The 19,914-nt window shown below is 42.4% G+C and overlaps 1 protein-coding gene and 1 pseudogene across 4 annotated transcripts in view; both read right to left on the bottom strand.

The window, feature by feature from the left end:
- Positions 1 to 1,171: 1,171 nt before the first annotated feature.
- On the bottom strand, positions 1,172 to 2,276 carry LOC135205700 (serine/threonine-protein kinase SBK1-like; annotated as a pseudogene).
- LOC135204860 (gastrula zinc finger protein XlCGF8.2DB-like) overlaps positions 1,172 to 19,914 on the bottom strand; it is a 129,920-nt gene continuing 111,177 nt past the window's right edge. For 3 of the 4 annotated variants that reach the window (XM_064235086.1, XM_064235109.1, XM_064235100.1), the window contains 5 exons: positions 7,655 to 7,718; positions 5,618 to 5,822; positions 4,212 to 4,330; positions 3,476 to 3,715; positions 1,172 to 2,218 (listed from right to left, as the gene is read on the bottom strand). Coding sequence is in view for 2 of the 4 variants with exons in the window: in XM_064235100.1 (XP_064091170.1) it covers positions 4,322 to 4,330; positions 5,618 to 5,822; positions 7,655 to 7,718 (278 nt within the window). In the remaining 2 variants the exon portion in view is untranslated. Of the gene's footprint in view, positions 2,219 to 2,965; positions 3,716 to 4,211; positions 4,331 to 5,617; positions 5,823 to 7,654; positions 7,719 to 19,914 lie in introns of all 4 variants that reach the window. The other variant, XM_064235092.1, reaches the window with a different exon arrangement.

Here is a 19,914-nt window from a genome sequence, read left to right as displayed (position 1 = left end):
AGAGCAACAAAGCGTCCTACTTAACGTTTGTAAAACCATATAAATAGCAGCAACAAACGTTACTTTTCATCTTAAATGGTCAGGCAACAAAATGACAACGTTGCAAGTCATATATTTAGGGCTTTTAAAAGATCTGTTCAAATATCAACAAACATCATACGGCCGCCAGCCAATTCACACTGCACATTCCGAAGAGGTCGTTGTGTTGCTACCATTGTAGTATTACATTTGAACAGATACCATGCTTCCTGTTTTCTTTCTCTCTTCTAAATGTTCATCATGAACATCAGTGCAATATGCTAGAACCTCCTCCCAAATGAATAGCGACATCAAGACACTCGCCTCTGAATACCCGTAGTTTGATACGTTGTTTAAAGTTATCTTCCCTTTACATAAAACTACAACTACCCAGCTTCAGCGCTTGACTTCAGTATTGTAAGGTTATAACCATCCAGGCAACCTGTGTTTTAAGGAGTTTTACAGAGTAGTATATTAGGCTCTGAATCCAAGCTGTGCCCTTATAATAAACCAATGTTTTGGTCGAAGTTGTTCTGAGTAATTTTGAGCCTGAAGTCAATCAATATGGCCAGAAATCTAGCTGCGTTTTGACGTAACAATCTTCTAAATTGTGGTAGTTTAAAGTTAATATCTCTGTTCTTAAATAATTCTCCTTTGGCTGCCCAGCTATTCAGTTCTGTTCCAGCTCACCACTTATTACTTCAATAACATAAATCTCCCCATTTTAAATCTTGTTCATCAATATGATTTTTGGAACGTAGAATTTCTTTTGACCTTTCTCGTCTCATTCACGATTGGACCATTATAGCTAACACATTAAATTAACCATAAGATTGACTTCTCAGAATGATGGATTTTGACCAAGCCGTTTAAGCATTGCTATAGCTTTCTGTGTTTATACATCTTGGATGGAGAGATATTCAACTTATTTTACTTGTGGCAAGAAATGGGAAAAACATTGATTAGGGTTTCCCGGTCATTAGGGATTTTCCTTTCCTGGTCTACAGGATTTCACTGCAAGAATTACATCAACCCTTAGTTGGCTATAATTCATGCAACGAGGGTGAAATATGGAGTTCATATTACATTAGGAAGTGTTCTGATGATACGTTTTAAGGTCTTAACATTAATTATGGACGATAAAAAAAAGTGGTCAATTCACCAATTTATAATATTTGCAACGTAAGAAAGATTAGGAAAAAAGCGTTGTCTTTATCAAAAGGTAGACATATTGTAGAAGGCAAGTGACATGATATGTTAATAATTAATTAATAATGATAATCTCTTATACAGAGGAGTAGCTTGTAGAGGCACTGAACGACGGTGATGAGGAAGATGGGGAATTGAGCCATGAAAAAGAGAAGGAGGAGGAGGAGGAGGAAGAGGAAGAGTGCTGCTGGCAGGCGTGGTTCCTCTGGCGCTGTCTGATGGATGATGTCGGTGACGTGAATTGGAGCAACTGCCAAACAACGCCTGGGACTAGAAACTCGCCCTTTGGGGGGAGTCTGGACTTCTTCTCCATCTCCATCTGTCTGCTGCCACCTTTTTCTCTGCTGTTGCTGCTGCTGTAAATGCTGTCGGCGATCCCGTAGAGTGAGCTGTGTCACACCACTCTGCAGCCAAGACTGCTGTTGCGACTAACTGGCTGCGCCGCTGAAGTCCTGACTGTCAGCTCTGTCCCCCGATTTGATCAACCAGTCATCCTCGAGGTACTTGAACACCTCCTTGGCAGCATAACGCGACCAGCCCCTGGGTTCCAGAAGCTGCCACAGGAGTCGTAGAAGACGGACAGTGAACCTTTTGAAAGGTCTAGGGACTCTGGTCGACTTGACCCTCTGCCAGTTCCTGAAAGCATTGTATTCCTGATCGCTGACATTGCTGGTGGCCCAAGGCTGGACCCCGGTCAGGCAATGAATGATGAGGACTCCCAGTGCCCACGAATCCAAGGACATGCCCGAGTAATACCCTTCAGAGCCATCACCAGAGCACAATTCCGGCGGGTTGTAAGGCCCGGCGCTGGTCCGGCATCTGACATACGCCCCACCTCTGCAGGTGGACCCAAAGTTGGTGATTTTGACGAGCGATAGATTGGCTTTGAAGATCAAGATGTTTTCTGCGACCAGGTTACTGTGGACGAGCTGGAAGCTGGGCATGTACGTCAGGCCACTGGCCACCTGCTCTGCGACCCATCTGGTGCGACCTTCAAACACAAGGAAATTATAAATTAATGAATAAAAGTGACATTCACTATCGTAAATTCACATCAACCATGCATTTGATGTCTAGGGCAGTCCCTTACAATGCTCCTGATTGGCTTTTGATAAGCCAATCATAAGGCTGGAACTCTCAGTCTCCCTCGAGAGTTCACATAGGCGGGATGTATGTTCCACCTCTCCTAAATGATGTATCCCTAAGGAGAGTTGGAACATAGAACCTACCCATATGAACTCTCAATAGAGACTGAGTTTCCAGCCCTGTGATTGGCTTATCAACAGCCAATCAGGAGCGTCATAAGGGACTGGCCTAGACATCAAATGCACGGTTGATGTGAATCTACTATAGTAGCAAAACTAACAAATGCATAATCCTACCAAGAACTGAATAGTTTTATCTAATTTATCTTTTCTATACAAATACTTGAGATTTTGGTATGACTACTAAAGAACCACAGACAAATTAGAGGATGGTTTCGTAGTAGACCTAATATTGAAAAAAGCAAGGTACGCATCATTAAAAGAAAGTTCCATAAGCATAAAATTATCTAATACAAATTTCACTTGACTTCCTTGGAAGTATTAACACAGTTTTTAAGTAATACTTATTTTCCAATGCGGGAAATGAATTACTCACATGCACAATCAAGTGTACATGTGTTCAACGCACTGTACAGTTTTATTTTGAATTCATTAACCTTTTTATATGACAAGGGAACAAGGTATGATCTTACCTTCGGCTTACTCGGTCCGCTTGCTAAAATCTATGGTCAGATAAGTGTTGTTTCACATTATTTCCTTTAGTATCCAACATTATACCGAGAAATACAAATCAATCTCCTGGTTTTCAGATCTTTAATGAAGACAATAGTTTAAATTTATAATTAGCTCAAGTAGAGATAGTTTGTTTGTATGGTGTTTTTACGTTTCATGGAACCAATGGTTATTCAGCAACGGGACCAACAGCTTTACATGACTTCCAAACCACGTCGAGAGTGAACTTCTATCACCAGAAATACACGTCTCACTGCTCAATGGAATGCTTGAGAATCGAACTCGCGTCCATCAAGTGACACACCAACACCATACCAACCACGCCACTGAGGCGCTTGGATAGCCACCCAGGAAGATGGATGGGATAGAGGGCTGAGTTGTCAGAAGAAAGGATTTGGTTAAGTATGCCCGAAAGCCTCAATTCAAGCCATAGTTTCCATGATCAAGTTATAAACCAATCCAGCGATTACCTCATTGATAGCCTTAGAGCGGAGTAAGCTGCCGAGGTCCCCGAAGGGGGCGTTCTCCATCGGGTAAACGAGGTAGAGATCAGTCTGGAAAAGTCTGGAAGTGGCCACCACGATGCTGGAGTGGCCGAAGTGAGACGCATAGTGATGCTCCCTTTGCACTTCTCTCCTTCAGCACATGTCGCGACAAATGGCCTTCAGGACGAACTCTTCGCCCGAGGAGCAGTCAACTGCCAAGTACACCTGGGAGTGGAGTCAATGGATCTTGAAATGCCACGTCATGATGTCTCGTGCATCATGCGAGGTCAAGGCAGTCCTTGATATTAGTTGGTGTAACATCGCGCAAGTTAAAAACTGTCTTGAACAATGATCGTATAAGCAAACTAGAAAAATACGGAAATTTTAAAAAATCAACTTGGGAATTATCTTTAAGTTGTGAGAAGCAATGCGAGATTATGCTACTAACCTATACACTATATTTTAATTGAAATAATTTTCTGTCTCGTTTAACAAGCACATTATTTATTTTTTACATTTTCATTCTGATAAATCACAAATATCCTATCCTAAAATTCCTGTATTTTTAACTCAACGTGAATCACCTTTTTCTGACATTTTTAGGCTCTTACCTAACCCCCCCAACAAGAACAACAGTAAGAACAAAAACAACACCAAAGCAGTTTGTAAGCTTGCTCCCCGAATAAGAAAAAAAATCTACAACACTACCAGCACATCTTACATTCCCTATCCTCCCATGGTTGAGGATGGTGATGATATCATAATGGTCACTGAGGGATTCCTCTGGAAGATCACAACTGCTACTCCCGGATGCTATCGACTCCAACCTCTCTAACATATCTGGAATGGAAGAATGACATCTTCAGTACAACATTAAATGAAACATTACTATTTTTCTTTATCTCAGTCATCCTATTCGACTGGGTGGCATTTATAGTGTCAGATTCCGTGTTGCATCCTGCCTCCTTAGGAGTCCATCATGTGTGTTATTCGTCAAGATTTTTTTTATACATAACCAATAAAAGACATTTTATTAAATTATTTTCAATAACAGCACCATCATCCTCAAAAATTAACATAACTATAAAAAAAGGTCAGTGATACCTCAGAGCTTCATAGGACTGATCTGGTAGATTTGTTCATAAAGGAAGGATGAAAACTGAAGCAAGACTAAAAATTAAAGAAATTTGACAGTTACGAGAAAAGACTTCTTGGGAAGGGAGGCTGTAAAGAGCCTTTAATTCTGTCTACACTTGATCAAACAGCTCACACCATAAAAAGTCATATCTGCCGGCTCTTAAGTCCACCCAAAAGAGAATTTATTCCCAAAGGTTGGGATAAAATATGAGCAGGACAAAATTAAATAAGTTGAGTGGTTCAGGACAAAGTTACCAAGATGGGCAGTTAAGAGAGATGAGAACAGTTCAGAAGTAAAAGGCAGACACCTATGCAGAAGGAATATGACTCAGAATCCTCAGCAATCTTGTAATATTTTCACAAATAAACAAGTATCATACACTTTTACTTAATCAACTATAGAAATGAAAAAAACCTTTAGATGCATAGACACTGATGGTTACAAAGAAGTCATTAAAAAACTGACTACAAATCACCAAACAGGTAACTGAGCCTTATAAAATTATTAGTAAAGCTAGCTTTAACGTAATTATGAAGACATATTGAACCTTAAAATTCCTAGTTTCCACCCAGAATTTATGTTTGCTTTCTGAGTCTTATACCTATCATGTCACTTTGGTGCTTTATTATGATATATTATGCATTAAGTTTAACTAGAACACTGAGTTAACATTCTCATCTCTCATAATGACAAGTGCTAGAAATGTAACTAATGAATGTAACATTACCATCACTAATAACATAATAGCTGCAGTTTAAATACTGAAATACATAAAACAATCCAAAATACAAGTTTGCATCTTACAAGTTGGTCAGTTGGATCCCTAGTGGTTTACCACTGGCAACCCTTTAAAATTTAACATCTAAAAAAAGGCAGACTGATATAACACTAAATACTGATACAATACAGTTCTGACATACTAAAACAAAATAAACAAAAACATTAACAGTGACTCCTCTGTAATGCCTAATATATGTGTGTCAACTTACTGGTAAAGATTTAGAAGTGTTAGGAAGAGTAGTCATCTTGGGTGGAAGCAAAGAAGATTCTTGCCCTTGGCCACCATTGTCATCTACACTCTCTTCAAGAATAACATCAGCAGGAGCAGGGATGTTACTCCTAATGTCCTCATTTTCAGTTTTCTCATCTTTTGTTGCCTCAATATCATTTGTTCCACACAAGCCAGTTTTTATACTGAAAAGAAAAAACAAACAAACAAACAAAGTTCATATAAAGATATTACTTTTCATAATTGAAAACAGAGTGGAGGTACAAAATAAGAAGTATGAATGTATGGAAATCAAACAGCTACATATCTGATAGCTAAAAGTGTAGGACCTAAGAAATGTAACCAACTCATTACATCATACACAACAGGTTTTGAAGTCTGAAAAACCTATACTATTTGGTATCTGCTATGGATCCTCAAAGAGATTACAAAGACAAGAAGGTTCTATCTTTTTGTCTACACCAACTACCTTGGTTCAATTCTTATCCTTTACACACTGACGTGGCAACAGTGCATTCGTCACCCATTTTCCCCATAAAGGCTCAGTCACACAATCACACATCAAAACATGTATGCCCACGCACGAATGGAAACTGGTAGTCGGTAACAGCTTACGTAAGTACTATGTAAATCTCCCTTAATGTGTATTTAAGTATGTGGGCACACTTTACTTATGGCAAAATTATCCTAGGTACTTTTCACCTGTGACTTATAAGTAGCCTAAAAGCCTAGACCCGGTAAACAAAATCATAATTTTACAAATTAGATTTAGTATAGTATTATGTAGTTAGCTTTCTAAATGGAGTGGTGTAACATTCAAGAGAATTTACTTTTAAGGCAAACTTATGTAGTAATTATGAATATTTTCATACATTACAGCTGTCTTATGGATAGACCCATTGCTGTGATTCCTAACAGTATAATATGGCTCATACTTGTGGCAAAGTTACCCTGATTTACATTAGTTGTGCTGACTAAATGATTATGAATACTTAGCATATGTAACATATGTGAGAAATACATCTAAGGCAAAATTATGGTAGTACTGATGAATAATACATTAATACTGTTATATGGATATAACCATTGTAATATTACGGCTACATGTTCGTGAACAAAGCCGCCTGTATTATGCTAAGTGCGCTACCTATACAGTGATTATAAGTACTTAGCATCAGGTAGTTTCTGGTAAACACTTGTTCATTTCATCAATACAGGGTCTCTATTATATGTGCCGCAGCAAACTGCTTGGTCCGTTTTTTGCCAGTTGTTATGGCTCGTACCACCTGCCATGAACAAAGCCCTTGTAGGAATAAAGGGGAATACAGTTGGTCACCAGACATGTGTGAAATATGTAACATGCTACTGAGCATCAATATATCAGAGATGTTACCCATGATTCCCAAGAGGAAATCAGGTCAGTCCTGGATACTGAATGAGATGTAATGTGTAAAAATTTCTCAGCCTTTAAAAGAGAGAATAAAGTGGCTGCAGTCTCCCTGGGCAGGTTGGTTCTTGTACCTAAAACCTTGGGTTATAGGAAAAGGGTATTATAAATCACAAAAGCATGGGCTCCAATAACTGCCCATAATGATACTGATAACACCCTTGGCGAGACACCTCAATGTGTTTATTTTCTCCTGATGGTAAATACCTTATGATTGAGACGAAAACTAAAACTACAGTTATCTTATCTAGAAAATATAGCAGTGAAAGCCACAGAAGAAACCTTTTTCCATTGTTTGCCACAGTTTCCAGATGACTACTGTCGCTGCAGCACATTCAATCATTTTGTAAGGGACCTGAATTGTCTCTATAATTTCAAGTATGTAGTATACTAATGCTAATGAAGTTTAAAAATCATAATATCTGTAGAGTGCTGAAGTATTAAATCACCTTGGAATTACATAAATTAATATCATAACTTCAAAATTATTTTTATATTTAGTACTAACTTACAGCACAGCAGAAATAGAAATAACCTATGAGTAGTCACAAGACTAAATGCAATACTTACTTCTTAACTTGATCAGGCATTGACACTTGCAGCAGCAGCATTTCGAGTTTGTCCAGAGCGAACACTGAAAATTTTTAAAAATTTAGTTGCCTAGCCTAACAGTATACAAATATTCATTATAAAATAAATTACTGTCATAATTGCCACACGTTCATCTAGGCACAACTTTACCAATCTGGCAAAGAATTCGTAGTTATAACTGGTTGGGTTGTTAGGCTCCCCATTTTCTACATTCTGACAGGTAGTTTGAGATAGCTTTCCATTTTCCAGGCTGGGGCATTCATGAATATTTGGGAAGTATTGACATTATTTCTTTTATTATAAAATCTTATATTATTTCAATAACACTAACCAAGCCTTCAATATTTGAAATATAGGACTTTTTAATCTTACACAATGTTTTCTGGGTTCGACCTGTGTCTGCCGGTGAAAAATCCCTGTAGCTCATTTTTCAAGTATAAATAAACTCTTGATATACCAGAGAAAAAGCTAACATGTTTTACTGAAGTTACTACCCTCAGCGCGGGCACCCCGAAGGGTGTCGGTATAAGTATAGGGGCGATGTGGAAACCACAATTCACAGGACCTCTGGCACTTAGAGGATTCCCTATCCAAAATCCCCCTTCGCGGTGGCAGCCGTCACAACGAACCTCACCACAATCTCCTCTCGCTACTAATACTAATACCCACACGCTCCTTTCATTCCTGTACTAGAGATTGTGTGTGCTACACGCATTTTCGCTGCTCCAGGATTTATCTCTCTCTCTAAGTGAAGATGGCTACATCACAACTTCCTTCTGCACCAAAGTTGAGTACCCTAATTTGTGTTTTCGTAACTTGTATAGTTGGAATGCTTTACTAATTGCCTCGGCCCTTCAGAAAAAGTATTGTGGGCGCCGCCGGCTGAACCGCCATTTTCGGAGCATCGATGCAACGCGAGTGAATTTCACACACTAATCTACCAAAACTATAAAAATAGGCTATAACATTTAAGTTGGTTTCATTGTATTATACTAAGAATAGGGAAGGAGTGCCGCTAATCCGCCCGTGAATTTGTTGGGCTTTAAAGAGTAGTTATTTAACGTACACTTTAACAATAGATTTTCCTCCCACGGCTCATGGGCGGACGGGCGTCAGTTCCTGCATGAATTACAGTGATACTTTTAGATTAAGCCCTAGACTATTTACGTAGTAGTTGTTGTGGCGGGATGACAAGCTAGAAAAAACTAGTTGCAAAACCATCCCCACATTAACCTAATCACTCCTGCTACCCAACCCACTCCAGTCACACTTTCTTCTTTACACAACAAAATACAGCAGGACAATTGACCTATAGCTACAAAAAACAAAACAAAAACAAAAACAACACAAAACGCACGTACTTACCAACTCTCCAGATACTCCGGGCTATCCTGTGCTGTCCACTGGTCGAGGTCACAAGAGATACCAACAACGACCAAGGACCACAACCCAATAACAACAACACAACAACCAAGGACAACAACACAACAATAATCAAGGAACACAACCACAACTCGACACAAAAACAAAACTCAACAACACAACAACAAAAAAGGAACAATCATAACCCAAGACCACTGCACAAACCACAAGCAACACAAAAAAACAACAGCACAAAAGGCAACCCACACACCTACCAACAACATCAAAGAATAACAGCCCACCCATAACAACCCTTAACAACTCACAACCACACCAAGGAACCACAACAGCTCCCCAACAACAACTCACATATAACTCAACAGGAACTCGCAAGCACAATAAATCCAACACAGGCACAACAACTCTAATCAACTACTAATATCAAACCCAACAACAATCAGCAACAAACCAATAACAATTCAAAATCACACCACTTGACTGACTATAGCTATCAATGTCTTCACAGACCACTGCCGAGTAGTGCCAACACTACTGTCTCTCACAGCTTCTGACTAAAAACTCAGAACTCTGATCTCTACCAGCAGACAATCCAGCCAGAACTCACTAACAGCCAATATAGTCGTTAACTATCCATACAGCAATTACACCCTCTCTCTCTCTCTCTCTCTCATACGTTGTCAAATGGAACTCCATAACTCCTCCATATTGTTATTTGGTATTTTAAGAGGCTGGTTGAGTTGCCCCCCCCTTCCCCTCCCCTCATAGCCAAACTAGCCCAGGCTAGGCTTGGTGAGATAGCCTAGGTGTTCCTTCCTGATACCCTGCACACAGTTGGACCTACCTCCTGGCCGGTCTAGACCGAAAAGTTCGGTTTAGTAGGTTTAGTTGAGGTTTTCCAGCCCTGCCGGTCTAGGTCGAAGATTTTGACCTAGTAGGTCTGGTCGAGGAACATTATCCATCTTAGTTGGTCAAGTGTGGCCATCGGCCTACTCTGCCCAGTATGGTGGTACTCTGGAACACCCATAACGGACCCAGTTGGGATACCGCTTCTCCCTTCTTTACCTAATTCCCTGGCAACTCTTCCATTGTGCCTCCTTATGTATAATTTTGTATTATGTGTATTAGTAATCCTTGTATAAACCGGTCTGGTACGCCTGGCCTACCTGGCATAGCCTCCTGATCGGGTGTGACCACTACCAACTGCGACGTGCCACGGCTAGTCAGTGAGTCTCCGATAAGAGAGCTAGGCTATATGGCCTAGGTACAGGTCCATCTCTGATCGGGTGGGTGACCAGGCGATCATGACCGGCCACACATTAACCACCCCCCCCCTCCCCTTGGGAAGGGGGAGGGTAGGGTTATTGCTGTTAAATATAGAGTTGACCCATTATGCTCTGGTAAGTGGCTCCGTCGACTTTTAGCAGTCTAGTACCACATCGGTTGATCGGAGCAACTCCGGATGCTATATAAAATAGCTCCGTCGCTGGACATTTTCGTTTCCTTCTGTCTCTCTTTCACTCCAGTAACAATTCGGGCATGGAAAGGAACAGCCTCCTGCTCCAGCCCCCTCCTTCCAGCAAAATAGAGGACAGTGGAGTTGATTCGTTTAGTAAGCGGAGCTTCGGGGACTGCTCTACACACAGCTCCGGTCCCGTAAGGAACCGGTTGAGTGTGATTTACCTTCGCACTCGCTGATGAAACACTACTCGGTGTTGCCGAAGCTCAATTCCGTTCCTTTCCAAGCTCTGGCGAGGAAGAAGAATAAATCAGTGTTTGACTATGGTATACGTAGCCATCAGACTCTGCCGCCTGCGCCGGAGGAAAATAAGGGGTTTGGGGGGAGAAGAATCCTTCCTCCCCTTCCGGCATAGGCAGACATCAGATTTACAACAACGAACCTGACTATTCTTCAAGGACGAAATTGGAATTAGGCTAATACACCCAAAGAAAAGGATACTTTATTCTTTGTAGTTAGTTGTTTTGCTTGAAGATTAAGTTTAAACCTGCTTAAATTAAGGTGCATGCACTCTCCGGAATTATCTCCGCTACCGAAGTTTGGTGCTCATAAATACATTCCATTACAGGTAGTTCGTTGTCAGGTGGAGGGGTGCCATGCTTCGTTGGGCAATTCTTACAGCCACGTAGTTTGTCGCTCCCATGCTAACTGCGCGGTGCAATTAGACACTACGTGGTCTGGCACCCAGATGCTTGCACTGTGTGCTATGACATGGTGACGATCATGTCTAATGAGCAGGTTAGTGATGCATCACATCATAGGGTTATATGCTGGATATAATGACTTAACAAGTTAATATAGTCTTCCCTTTCCAGACGAAACATTAATTCGTGTTTTCCCTAACAGGCGGACCCGGCCGCATACCACAGGGCTAGAGTAGCCCTCAGGAAGTGGGTTGTGGGGTTCGGCAAGAACGCGCTGAAGGGCCAACCGTACGTCCTGGACGCCGGACTTTGTGCCATGTTGTTCCAGGGAGCCACAGCCACTACAGCGGTCCCTTCGGATATTGCCGACCCACTCATAGAAGCCATCCGAGTGGCTACAATGCCGGGCCCTGATGACCAGGAAGATCTGATGGAAGAGGTGGCAGCCATCAACATCAATTCAGAGCCGATGGTCATGGACGAACAGGTAGGTGGGGAGGTAAGTGAGACAAGTCTTATATTAAGCCCTACTCCTTCTTCTTCCTCTTCTTTCCGGGGCTTCTTTAAGCCCACCCCCAAATATGGAGGAGCGCTTTCTGTCACTCCCAAGATAAAGTCTGTAAAACCTAAGACCTTAAAGAAGGTTACCAGACCAGCTCCGCCCACGGCGACGGAGTTGTCCTCGGCCCCCCAGCCGTCGACATCTGCTGATCCATCGCCTGCTGCCAGGAACCCTTCCCCTCCTATGGGGACAGGTGTCTTACCGACTGTTCCTAAGGCGGCGGAGTCTGCGTTCAACCCGGAAGCCTTCACTAACCTTCTACTGATGAAGGTTAGTGGAGTAATCGACCAGAGGCTTGAGGCGATGAGATTCGCCTCGGCCCCGGACACCTCCGGCCAAGCTTTTATGTCATTGACGGAAAGAATCAAGCCTCTGGAAGATATGCTCACGGGACTTCTCCACTCCGGGACTCCGGCGCTATCCATGATGCTGCCGGACGCGGCAAAACTACCACAGTTTGACAAAGAGAATCCGTGGACTGGCAGTGCATGCCCCGTTCTCTGACGGGAAACTAACAATTGAAGGATGTGGAACCCGCCCGATCGAGGATTTTGAACTCTTTCCGCCAGGGCTCCAGTTCCTGTTCCCCGGATTTGTTAGGTTAGCCCAACACGCGCTAGTTAGGGTAGATAAAGTCCCTAAGGAAACAGTGATCTTCCCGAGGGAGCAGGCCCAAGCTGCTTGGGTCCGTTCCCTCTCCGATTGGGGTTGCGTCAACACTAAATTGACGCCGCATAAGGGCAACTACACGATTTTCGTGACCCCAGACGGGATTCCATCACCTTGCACTTCTAAGGTGGCGGAGTTGACGCTGCAAGCAGGTACGGAGGATAAGCTCATGCCAGTTTTAAGAGAAACAGAGGCTACCTCTCTTCTCTTACCCACTGGATTGGAAATTTGGAAGGACGCTCCTGCCACTTTTGGTAAGCTTGACCCGGATTGCGCCTCCGACCTCTTCTATGAGAAGCTGCCTAGAATTCCGGATCACTTAGTGAAGGCGGAGTTCGAAGCTAAGTCCAGACTGGCAAGATCTATCAACTCCGTCACAGCGGTGGAGCTGGTAGCCTCCACCTATTTCGAAGAACAAGTCTTCAGGGTCCTGACGAAAGCGCTTTTGCAGACTTTCCAGGCCGACCTGTACGACTTTGCTGTGGCAAGACGAGCTTGTAGGAAGCATGTCCTGGCGGCATATTCCTGAAGTCTGGATGGAAATAGACCCTCTTGGTTATTAGAACCAATTAGAGCGTGTTTTGGAGCGGTGACGTTGTGAGACTCCGCCCTCCTTAGTGTTACCACCTATAAACTTTTCTTAATTCTTGCAAAAGCACCAGTTTTGAAAATATTAATCTTATATAATACGTTATAATATTGGTAAATATATTAGTTATTATAGATGCATACAGAATATATGTATCAACTATGCTGTACCAGCTAGCATTTACGCTGGCGCTTATTATAAAAAGGTACTGAGAGTCTGAGTACGCAAGGTATATGGCACCATTGCTCAATGTAAACAGACAGACCTAGCACTGAAGAAGTTCCTCAAGCATCTGGAGTTCGTAAAAACTGCAAACCAGTTGAATAGTTTGCTGCATTGCACTGGAAGTGCAATAAGAAATGGTGGAGCTTGGCGAGGTAAGATACCTGGTCAGCCAACCTCCATCGCAAGACGCTCAATGGCAGGCCAAGGGGAGCTGCACCGTTGTGTAAAGGCCGTCATTCGACAGGTGTTGTGTCTTCACAACCTAAACGTCCCCGTAATTTGGCTCACAACATTTCCTGCAATGTGGCCAATGGGAAATCTCATGGCACAAATCATTGAGTGAAAAATAGTGATATTTATGTATATTTTTTTATTGGCATATACTATTTGATTCAAATGGAAAATAGGAAACCTATTTTCTAATTCATATTTCTCACGCTTCACAATAGTTTTTGATTAGTGTTAAAGTAACGTATTAATTTTATGTATTTATTATAGCTCTTAAGACATGAATTATTCGAATTTTATTGTATCTGGTTGACAATGGAACTGTGCAGTTTGGAGTCAATCAACTTTGGTATGTGAGTAATCTTTTGTATATAATAAACTTTTGTATAAAATAATCTTTTGTAAATAATTTGTTTTTTTTCCTTATATTCCAAGCTATGCAGTTGATTTTAAAATTTACAATGAAATATCAGCAAAGGAAAGCTTTTTGGTATCCGAGGCTGCAATGGTAATATGTATAATATAAGCAAAGCAAAAATTTTGCATAGTTTAGGATATCTGCACAACAAAACCTGAGCATGGCCTTGGTTGTAATACACAGCGTAAATTTGTGCTTTATTACATATCTGTGCAAATTGAAAAATTTTTCTGGTATATTTTTCTTTGACTAGAATGAATTTGCTACTCATTTCCGTTGGATATTATCAAAAGAATATGCCTTTTTTATTGCATCATAGATTTATCCTAGCAACTAAAATAAAGGTCTATATTTCCTGTCTCACACCATAAATACTTCCGAACATGAATGACCATCCGTATTCTAGCCTAACCTGACTAAATATGTACCTACATTTCAAAAACATTGAGTCGAAACTACAAAACAACAATAGAAAATATACATATATATAAGCAGCAAAGAACAAATCAACTTGCAGAAGAAATATATATGATCAACAGGGCAAAATTTGTGCATTTTGAAGGGTACAATGATTCCAAATAAAATTCAAAGTAACAAATATTTTAAACTGTCAGCCTACTTCATGTACTAAATGCCTAAGTGTCGAGGCCAATATGAGTAGTTCTGTCATTTTTTCAAAGGGTGAAGTATTACGTAACGAAACAGTTGATTGCCAGGGGATCATAGTCCTCCTGTCGAGGCCAATATAAGTAATTCAGTCATTTTTCAACGGGTGAATTATTACGTAACGAAACAGCTGATTGACATGGGATCATAGCCCTTCTGGTGTGTTTCATTGAGCAATATTGCCTTGCGTATCTCGGTACTTTTTTTAATATTTATATTTACCAATATTATAACCTCTCACAAGATTATATTCTCAAAAGTGGTGCTTCTGCATGAATCATTATGTAATGAAGCGGCTGATTGCCATGTGCATGGCTTTCTGCGTGTTTCATTGAGCAATGGTCCGGTATGCCTTGCATATCTCAGTAACTTATGATGCATAAGCGCCAGCGTAAATATTAGCTGGTACAACATAGTTGATACATATTTTCTGTACACATCTATAATAACTATATTTACCAATATTAAACCTACATAATTTAATATAACTGGTGCTGAAGAAAAGCGTATACATGGTAGCGCTAGGAGGGCGGAGTCTCACGACGTCACCGCTACAAATCACGCTCTGATTGGTTTTAATGTCCAAGAGGGTCTATTTCCATCCAGACTTCAGGAATATGCGTCCTGGCGGGTGCCTCAATTAAACACGAGCCAAACAGGCTCATAAGATCGTCAATTTGGGGAGACAACCTCTTCCCAAGGAAGAGGTTAATAACATCCTCCATGAGGCATCCAGGGCCAACCAGAGCCTTAGGGTTCGTTGGGGTCTCCCCTTCAAGTGCCAGTTTGAAGGGTCCGGACAACAGCCCAGAACCAAGAAGAAGGCAAGGAGATATAATCCTTACCAGACAACTCGGCCACAAGCATTCATGGCTGTAGTTACTTCCCCAGCCTTCAACCCAGCTTATGAAGTGAAAGATCTCTTTCGTTCATATAGCAGGCACACCGGAAGTAGCAGGCCAGAGGTGGTTCCCGGCTACGAGGTGGATCAAGAGGCAGGGGCTTCTGGGGAGGTAGAGGCGCCAGACCTGATTCCAACCAGTGAGGGTCTGCAGGTAGGAGGGAGGTTGTATCTTTTTCGGGACCGATGGACCTTCAGTCCATGGGCCCACAGTATAGTCTCGAAAGGTCTGGGTTGGAAATGGGAGAAAGGGCCTCCCCTACCAATCAGTTTCCATCAAAAACCTACGGCGGACCTTATGGACTATACCAAAGATCTCCTCCAGAAAAGGGCCATAAAAAAGGTGAGACGCCTAAGATTTCAGGGACAGTTGTTCAGTATCCCAAAGAAGGACTCAAACAAAAAGAGAGTGAATCTGGACTTGTCCCGTCTCAACTCTTATATTCACTGCGACAAGTTCCATATGCTGCGATCTCGCAGCATAAGGTCCCCGTGGGGCCGTCACCACCTCTATAGATCTTACAGACGCCTACTATCATGTTCCAATAGCCAGGAACTTTTCCCCGTACCTAGGCTTCAAACTAGGGAAACAGGCCTACTCGTTCAGAGTCATGCCCTTTGGGCTCAACATTGCACCCAGGGTATTCACCAAACTAGGGGAGATGATAGTTCAGGAACTAAGAAGGAGAGGCATCCTGCTAGTAGCCTACCTAGACAACTGGCTGGTTTGGGCAGCCAGCGTGGCAGAATGCCACAAGTCAACATCCAAGGTGCTGGAATTCCTGGAATTCCTAGGGTTCCAGATAAACAGGGAGAAATCCAGGTTGACCCCAGCTTCCCGCTTTCAATGGCTGGGAATCCAATGGGACCTGAACAAACACGAGCTATTTCTCCCGCCCAAGAAGGCCAAAGAAATAGCGAAGGCTACGAAGCATTTTCTCAGGAACAAACGAGCTTCTCGGCGAGCCCAGGAGAGGATCCTAGGCTCACTTCAGTTTGCGTCAGTTACAGACGTCCTGCTAAAAGCCAGATTGAAGGACATCAATCAAGAGCCAACAGCAAACTCAGAGACATGGTTTCGGTAATTCCACCTATTCTAAAAAAGAGGCTCCGTCCATGGACGGAACATTGGAACCTGTCCAAGTCAGTGCCTCTGCAGTTCCCTCCGCCATCACTAACCATCCACACAGACACATCTCTGAGCGGCTGGGGAGGATATTCGCTGCACAAGAAAGTACAAGGAACATGGTCAGAAACATTCTGCCAATTCCATATCAACATCCTGGAAGCAATGGCAGTCTTCTTGACCCTAAAACGATTGTCTCTGGCCAAGAAGGCCCACATAAGGATTGTCTCGGACAGTCTCATAGTGGTACATTGTATAAACAGAAGAGGCTCCAGGTCCAGCAAATTGAACCATGTACTGATAGCAATATTCTTGTTGGCAGAGAGGAATTACTGGCATCTGTCAGCAGTTCATCTAGCAGGAGTAAGAAACGTCGCAGACTCACTTTGCGGGACAACTCCACTGGAATCGGAATGGTCCCTGGACAACAAGTCATTCAAGTGGATTGCCGATCATATCCCAGATCTTCAGGTGGATCTCTTTGCCACGGAAGCCAACCACAAGCTACCTTGCTACGTGGCTCCCAACCTAGACACTCGAGCCTTCGCCACCGACGCGATGTCTCTAGATTGGAACAACTGGCGGAGGATTTACCTCTTTCCGCCAGTGAACCTTCTGTTGAAGGTACTGCACAAACTGAGATCCTTCAAGGGCCAGACAGCACTAGTAGTGCCCAACTGGCCAAAGAGCAACTGGTATCCACTCCTCCTAGAACTGAAACTCAAGCCCAAGCAGATCCCGTACCCAAAACTGACACAGGTAGTACAAACTCAGACTGTGTTAGCTTCCTCAAAGATTCTGGATGCTCTAACTTTATGGGCTTCATGAAGTTTGCGGCACAGAAGGACGCAAGCATAGATCCATTAAACATCCTATTCATAGAGTCAGATAAGAGGGAGTCCACAATTAGACAATATGATTCAGCTTTAAAGAAACTAGCCAAGTTTCTAAAGGACTCTGAGGCTCACGAAATGACCACAAATCTGGCAATCTCTTTCTTCAGATCCCTATTTGAGAGAGATCTAGCCACCAGTACCATTACTACGGTAAAATCAGCCTTAAGAAAAATTTTCCAAATAGGCTTTAATATTAACCTATCGGACGCATACTTTTCCTCTATCCCAAGGGCATGTGCCTGTTTAAGACCGGTAGACCGTCCTCAGACGGTTTCTTGGTTTCTAAATGACGTCCTTAAATTAGCTTCAGATTCTAATAACGATTCATGTTCTTACTCAACCCTTCTTAGAAAGACTCTATTTTTAGTGGCCAGAATATCTGAACTATCGGCTCTCTCCAGAAACCCAGGCCATGTTGAGTTCCTCCCGTCAGGCGAAGTCCTGCTTTCACCGGACAGACAGTTTCTGGCTAAAAACGAGGATCCACAGAATAGGTGGACGCCTTGGAAAATTCTTCCTCTCACGGGGGACAAGTCACTGTGTCCTGTCCATACTCTTAAGAACTTTATAGCCAGGACTTCTCAAACGACTTCAGGTCCTCTTTTTATTAGAGAGAAAGGAGGTACAATCACTTTAAAAGGCATCAGGCAACAAATACTTTACTTAATTAAACAAGCCAATCCGGATTCTGTTCCACATGTTCATGACATCCAAGCAGTTGCCACCTCTATTAACTACTTTCAGAATATGAACTTGAGGACCTGAAGAAGTATACGGGTTGGAAATCTCCGGCAGTTTTTAAGCGCCACTATCCAAAGAACTTGGCGGGCCCTTAAACAATTTTCCACAGTGGCCCTGGCAGGAAGCAGAGTCTTCCCCGAAGAAAGGGCTTGACAAACTCCCTTAAATTTCCCTTCTGTCAATTCTTTTCCTAACACTCTCTCCTACCTACCTGACTCGCTCGTACTCCCCACCAACCTCTTCCCCGGGCCGGGCTAGACCTGTCTATTCTGCCACCGGAGCTTGTAAATAATGTTAATATTTAGTTGGTAGAGCCACAGTGGCCTCACCACATATTCTGTACATAACTGTCAAGTTTATTCAGATGCCTATGGTACATTACCATATTATATTGTTGTATTAATAGTTTTAAGTAGGTTCAGGTCTAAATTTATTAGCTTTTAAGTAATATTGCCCAGAAAACATCAGTATTAAATAGTCTTATATTTGAACTTTACTCTGGGTTTTATTAACCCCTATTATATGAAGGTATCTGTTTAGCTTGGATAGAATTCTCTGTTATGTTTTCACCGCAGACACAGGTCGAACCCAGAAAAGGGATTTTGACGAAGGAAAAATCTATTTCTGGGGGAGGACCTGTGTCGCCCGGTGAACCCAACCCTTTCCTTTTCCTTTTCACTTTCCCCACCCTGCCCAATCCAAGCTTGAAAGGCTATTCCAGGAATGAAAGGAGCGCGTGGGTATTAGTAGTAGTAGTGAGAGGAGATTGTGGTGGGGTTCGTTGTGACGGCTCCCACCGCGAAGGGGGATTTTGCAGAGGGAATCTTCTAAGTGGCAGAGGTCCTGTGAATTGTGGTTTTCACATCGCCCCTATACTTATACTGACACCTTTCGCGGTGCTCGCGCTGAGGGTAGTAACTTCAGCATAACATGCTAGCTTTTTCTCTGGAGTATCTATAGTTCATTTATACTTGAAAAATTAGCTACAGGGATTTTTCACCGGGCGACACAGGTCCTCCCCCAAAAATAGATTTTTCCTTCGTCAAAATCCCTTTTCTGGGCTCAGCTCGTGTCGGCCTATGAAAGTATCCTTAATATCATTCTTTCTAGGTAAAATTAGCCTAAAATTACCAGAGAAAAACAAAATTAAGAAAATGTCAGTAAAACTGACTCGCTCACTCTTAAAAGAAGTGTCGGTATGATAAAGGGGCGAGTGTGGAACACTACCACGAGCCAAACACCAATTAGAACTTCCTATCAGAATCCCCCCAAGAGAGAGCTGATACCAACGGGCGATGCAGCCTCTACTACTACTACTAGAGGACGCCACGGACAGCAGCGCCCCTAGCGGACATCCTTAATTTTTAGCGCTAGCGACAAGTCGCCATTTTCTTGTGCTCGTGCTTTTTTGGATTTTATCCGTACTATCTACGATGGAACGCTCTGCAATTGCCACGGCTAAGTTAAGTAACTCATAAGTAATATTTTACCACTTTTTTATCTTCCGGGTACCAGTATTTTCCTTTTTATAAGGTCATATACGGTTCCCCGGTTTGTCTCGTGGCGGCCATGCCGCCTCGTAAGAATTCCCGGTCCTCCATACTGGGACTTCTTATACTTATGGGCTTACTTTATCACGTTCATTGTTTTACATCGAGTTTTAGCTAGTTCAGCC

Source organism: Macrobrachium nipponense, chromosome 24 (assembly GCF_015104395.2).
Source record: "Macrobrachium nipponense isolate FS-2020 chromosome 24, ASM1510439v2, whole genome shotgun sequence".
NCBI classification, from domain to species: Eukaryota; Metazoa; Arthropoda; class Malacostraca; order Decapoda; family Palaemonidae; genus Macrobrachium; species Macrobrachium nipponense.
Note: the sequence above shows the minus strand (reverse complement) of the source record. Positions and strands in the feature narration are given on the sequence as shown.